Source organism: Myzus persicae, unplaced genomic scaffold, assembly GCF_001856785.1.
Source record: "Myzus persicae strain clone G006 unplaced genomic scaffold, MPER_G0061.0, whole genome shotgun sequence".
NCBI lineage: Eukaryota > Metazoa > Arthropoda > Insecta > Hemiptera > Aphididae > Myzus > Myzus persicae.
The window spans coordinates 708,189-714,214 of NW_019103922.1; the positions used below are offsets into that span (position 1 = coordinate 708,189).

A 6,026-nucleotide genomic window follows, 5' to 3' on the forward strand; every position below is an offset into this window, starting at 1 on the left:
AGAGTAGCAACCAATTCTTCCGAGTGATTTTACCAATTTTTTTGTTTTTGTAAATAGGATTGTTATACTTAAAAATAAAAATCTGGAGTAAATTGAATCGTGTTTAAATACAATATAGTACAATATAAATGTCATCAAATGCGAAAATAGTAAAATAAAAGTTCCTAAATAAAATTCACTATAGGACCTAATTTAAACGTCTGATCAACGGAGCAGGGTAGTACCATCTGGACTTTGTCGGTGGTCGTTGTGCCCTGCAGAATTCAGATAAACACACTATTCACTATTCAGATAAGCACGTAGCGCGCCCGGGTCGGTCGGACCTTGGCCTTTGACCGGTTGGTCGCCGCCGTGGATAAGTACAACTACCATAATATAATGTATAACATAACATATAACATAATATTATAATATACTGTGTCTTAACAGCTGCTTATCGGTTAGAACTATAATAAATTAACGTCATTAATTTTTATCATACATTATTATATATTTATCTTCGTCAGTTCAGTTCAACCGTTCGCCTACAGGAAGAGGTCGGGTGTCGAAATCCCGATTTCCTGTTGCCGGCACACACTCGCAGTCTCACAGTTGCACGGTCACCATACTTACCGACATCCACCAATCCCGTTTAACGATAGTTTTTGTATAGTTTTGAACTTGATCTATTCGTAAAATTAAATTAAGTTCAAGTCGACTTCACCTGTTTACCTAACATCAGCTGTGTTCTCAATACGCTCGTTTCTTGTCCGGGCGTCACCGTTGCAATTGTGTTTTCCTTAAAAAACGTCGAACACTCGCCTGCGCGCACGACCCCCCCCCCTCCCCCCCAGCCCACTTCGTCCCACGACAACTCAATACATCACAATAAATTGTCACAGAAGATCACGTAAAATCGTCGTTATTGTCCACTCATCCAAATCTCGTATTTTCGTCTGTTATTGCATTTTGTACGTGGTCGAATGAAAATCATGACCATCGCCGCCGATGAAGTCCGCGATGAATTGAATCGCATCTTAGTCTCGTGTTCGTCTGACATTCAACGAATTGCCAGGTGAGATAATATTTTTTCATACGTATCTAGGTATCAGGAGGATTTGACAATTGATCGTTTATATCTTCATGTCTTCTGCGGATACACGAAACCAATGTCAATAACAATAATAACACTGTTGATCGATTGTTGTAGGTGTAGAATTTTATTGAACAACATAATTTCAACATGGTTGACCAATTCGGTAGAAATTTTGAAAGAAGTTGTCGAATTCCGTAAGTGATTTACATAATATTTTAGTCTATACATATCAGTAAATATAAGCTAAGGACTTAAGGTTAACACAATGTCCGAGCTAATTCAACTATTAATGTATTCACTTTTTACCTCAGCAATACCACTATCTTGTGTTTTGATGTTTTCGATTTCAGTTGCTCAGGATAACATCACATTGTTCGTATCCAGACAGATATTTTCCGACTTCTGTATGCAAATCTTGCCCTGGTTGCCGGATGCGCAGTCTAAGCTATTAGCTCAGTTCATGCAAAAAGAAGTTAGGATAACACTTCTATACTGCAAATGCCTATAATTGAGTTTGCAAAAAAAATTATTGACCTTTTGATTTGATTTTAGATGCAACCTAGGGTGGTTCATTTTGAATATCATTTGTCCATTGTCTGTCATCATTTATCGTGCATTTACGAGAAAGAGGAAAATTGGAAGGAAGCTGGCAATTGGCTGGCCAGCATCTCAGCAGAATCGTATTTTAGGTGACTATAAATGTTTTTCTTATTGATTTATCATAGTACCTAAATATATTATATCGTTATATTAAAAGCTTAAAATGTTTTAAAAGATTTTCTGTTGATTATCAATTGGAATTATACATGAAAATTGCACGTCTTTACATGGAAGATGATGATCCATTGCTGGCAGAGCCTTACGTCAAAAAAGCTTCAGTATTGCAGGTATGGTTTATATGCAATAAAAGTACAATTTAAGTTTAACACCCATTGCTATAATAGAACTGTACCACTGTAAACTAAAATTATTAATTTTCTTTTTAAATAAAAATTATATTTTGTTCGACGCTTACTTAATTGATATAACTATAATACTACTTAAGTTTTAAATTGTAAAAATAATAGTTAAAACTACAGATTAAGATCAAGATATCGTTTTATTTTTATTATCATTTTATGAATTTATGATATCAATATTTAATATTATTATTTTATTCAATATCGATATACCGAGTACCCACTATAGAAACATACTCATAGAGTAATAAAACTATATACTCGTATTATACAACAACTAGATATCTATAGCCGTCTCCTTCGTATCATTGATGTCGATTTATAAAAAGTTGTTGTATGTATCTTTGGTACCTTCCAAGCCTGGACAAGTTAATGATAACTTTTAACTAAGTTAAGTTAAGCTGATAAAAAACATTTTAAGAACTTTAAAGTTAATAGTTATCCTAATTTTTGTTTAAACTCAGTTAAGTTAAAAGTTATTTGAAAACTTATAACTAACTTATTAACTTAAGTCAATTGATTTATTTATATATTTTTTTAATATATAAGAAGCTAGTATAGGGCTTAAAACAATAAAAAGTAAATGTTTATGCAATATATATCTTCAAAAATAATTTTATTATATTTATTATTTAATTATTTATAAATGAACAAAATTGGATTTGATTAAAAATTAACTCGTTGTTTATTACGTTTATATCAATACAAATCAGTTAAGTTAAAATTAACTTCAACTTTTTAACTAGTTTATGAACAGGTACCTACTATACAAACACCTAAGATACAAAATATATTATATTATCCTAATATCTATAGAAAATGTTACATAAGTGCAGTGGTTCTTAACTGGTGTTCTGCAGAATTTGTGAGTGACTTAGAGAAAGTGTTCCTTGAAAATTAGTGAAAATGTAAAATCGTCTATAAAGAAGAATTTTTAATTTCATTGTCTTGGTTTGATCTATAAAATTATTTAATTTTATATCAAGTGATTTGTAAACTGCTACATATGTAATTTTAAATATAGGTACCTACCCAATATCTAATACATAAATATTGTTTCATTTTACGGCTGTGATCTTCAAAAATCTTACAAAATCATAAGGTTCCGCAACTTTCAAAGCTCAAGAACCACAGCATTATTGTGGAATGCAAACAGAAAAGTGACCTAATAATAAAATGATTTTGAATATAATTTTTCAGTTTGAAACATCAAATATTGATCTTCATTTAAGTTATAAAGTTTGTTATGCACGAATGTTGGATTTCCGTTTAAAATTTATTGAGGCTGCACAAGCATATGATGAATTGTCGAACTGCTTAAAATTAAAAGAAAATGATCGTTTGACCGCATTGAAGAATACGTTGGTCTGTACAATATTGTCATTGGCAGGTAAGATATAAAAGTAAGCGTTAATGGAATCTGGTACGAGTCTTATGAAACATTTGCTATTAAAAATAAGCTTCTCCAGTTTCGCCTTGCCAGTTTCGGTTAGTGCTAGTATTATACTTATTTTAAATAAAATTATACAAATTTATTTTTTGGTTAAAAGTATAGGAACCTAGTATTTATATCACTGTGACTTTGTCAGGTCTCAGTGATTCATTTAGGTGTTGGAGATGAATAATTGTTGAATTGTTTGTTGAGTAGTTTTTTGTATTCTGTAATTATTAAATATGTTCAGTTTGTGGAAAACCACAAGGTTAAAATGTAGTTTCTCATAAGTGTACCTTATGGCCCATGGGTGAAATGACGTGTACTTTTCTGCACAAATTGTCCCTTCTGTTGCATGTTGGTGGATCGAACCATTATTGTAGTATTGTAGGTGTCTCTTAATTTGTTTTATAAGACGTTATTAACCAAGTAAATTGTAATTTACTATCAATGAGCCTTTAATATTTAATTGATGCTTGACGTTAGTTGTATAACCCATTTACACATTTCATCAAAGTCCATCCTTTCTTTTATAGTGTCCTGGTATTCATACAAATATTGTGATACTGTTATTTTCAATAGTATTGTTACTGTTTCTATCATTAAGATTTGTAATAGCACTAGACTAGTCAATTGTATGCAGTTCATAGTTTATTTATGTTGGATTTTGATGTATATTTTAATATTTTTATATATATATGACTGGAACTCAGATGTAAATAATCAAAATTTCATTAAAATAAGCATAAAACATAGCAATAAGCAATAAAACATTACATATTTACTAAATTTACAATTTTTAATATTAAACTTATAATTTATTAAATAAGTGCTTGTTACTTAACATAGAAATAATCAATATATGTATTTTTTATTCTAAAAAATGTAAAAAAAAAAAATGCAAAATAGGTTTGCATATTTGTAATCTAGATTTTTTTTAATCAAATTTATATCATACTTGACTAAAGAGTTCTGGTTGTATTAAAAAAGTATGCAGTCATAAACATCCAAGCTGTAGTTATGACATTATATATTTCAGACATCAGTGATTCCACTGTATATGTCCCACTATAACGGGGAGAGAGGGGCAAAGTTAAAAATCTCTGATAACACATCACATCCTTTTTTTTGTTTTTACAAGTGATAAAACAATTAATATTAACTTAAATACCCGTGGGCATAGCACCCCCCCCCCCCTGCAGCTACTCATAATAATGATTATTGGATGCTGAGAGTGAAAATGTAGGTTGATAGTTGAGAATTTAAAATATACCTAGTTAAGACATACGGTTAGTTAGATACCTACAATAAATGTTGACAAAATTGTTTAAAATTGTAATTCACATTAAGATGTCAACAACTGTTTTTCAGCACAAGCTCTAATCTTAACAACTAATATTTTTATAATATTGTTATAACATTCTGTATCATAATAGACAATTATAACATATGTCCCTAAACCAGTTTATGTCCTCCTAATATTTTATCTATGATTTTTGTGGTAGGAGGCATTCGAACTAGGTTGTTGAAATCATTGTTCAATGATAAAAGATGTCTATTCTTCATAAGATTATCAACTCTTGAAAAACTGTACTTGGTTCGTATTATTAAGCCTCATGAAATTGATGAAATTGAAAAATTGCTGATGCCACATCAGAAGGCCAAAACAAATTATGGTAATTTTTTCAGTAACAGACATTATAAACGCATTGTAATTAATATTTAAATTTTTTTATAGGCACCACTCTATTGGTTGAAGCCATAGCGGAACATAACATTCAATCAATCAGAATACATCATAAAAATATAAAAATTGAGTCACTTGGCCATTTATTGGGATTTGAACCATATAAAGCCGAATTAATAGCAGAAAGAATGATATCCGAAGGACGCATAGAAGGTACAATTGATCAAAAAGAAAGTTTAATAACATTTAAAAGTAAGTCTCATTTTTGTTCATTTTATGTACTATAATTTTTTTATAATGATATTTTTATGCACAGACCGAAACCTAGACCGATTACACTCTTGGCAGAAGAAAATTGAATCTTTGAACATGCAGTTAAATCGTATGAATGAACTTTTATTGGCAAACAGTTTGGTATGGAGAGTTGAGGATGATCAATAGATGTTTAAATGTCGTTGCTAAAGTACAATACAATACGAGGATTGCAAACAGTCGGTTATTTAAATCAAAATTAATGAATCTGTTGTCAATCATACCGATTGACTTTGTCATTCAATTATACTTTTGAAAATTGATATGAATTGCTTTTATGTGTGATTGAGATCTATATCAGTCTACTTTATAAAATGTTTGTCTCCAGCTCCTAAAAATTTGGTTTGAATATATTTTAAAACTTATGAAACTTTTACAATTATAAATATAGATTATTCATATTTTTAATTAAAAATCTTATTATGTGCCAGGGTTGATCTCAATTAGTAGCCATATTAATAAATTCAAATCAGTTTCAAGAACTTCATCAGTAGGATTTATTAAATATATAAGCAAATGAGCATACTATATCTGTTATTGTTCAAACGCATGACGATGTGG

General features: G+C 30.2%; 1 protein-coding gene across 1 annotated transcript; it reads left to right on the forward strand.

The window, feature by feature from the left end:
* The first annotated feature begins 971 nt into the window (after nucleotides 1-971).
* On the forward strand, nucleotides 972-5,594 carry LOC111036344 (COP9 signalosome complex subunit 4-like). Its single transcript, XM_022318342.1, has 9 exons — nucleotides 972-1,054; nucleotides 1,190-1,269; nucleotides 1,426-1,547; nucleotides 1,628-1,764; nucleotides 1,851-1,962; nucleotides 3,235-3,424; nucleotides 4,972-5,142; nucleotides 5,205-5,405; nucleotides 5,470-5,594. Exons 1-9 carry the CDS (start codon nucleotides 972-974, stop codon nucleotides 5,592-5,594), a joined length of 1,221 nt encoding a protein of 406 aa, XP_022174034.1.
* The last annotated feature ends 432 nt before the right edge of the window (nucleotides 5,595-6,026 follow it).

What these genes read in the sequence shown, in the direction of transcription:
- LOC111036344 (XM_022318342.1), top strand. Translation starts at nt 972, where the DNA reads ATGACCATCGCCGCCGATGAAGTCCGCGATGAATTGAATCGCATCTTA. An exon ending in CTCAGTTCATGCAAAAAGAA is followed by an intron (nt 1,548 to 1,627) that starts GTTAGGATAACA and finishes ATTTGATTTTAG; the next exon opens with ATGCAACCTAGGGTGGTTCA. An exon ending in TCAGCAGAATCGTATTTTAG is followed by an intron (nt 1,765 to 1,850) that starts GTGACTATAAAT and finishes ATGTTTTAAAAG; the next exon opens with ATTTTCTGTTGATTATCAAT.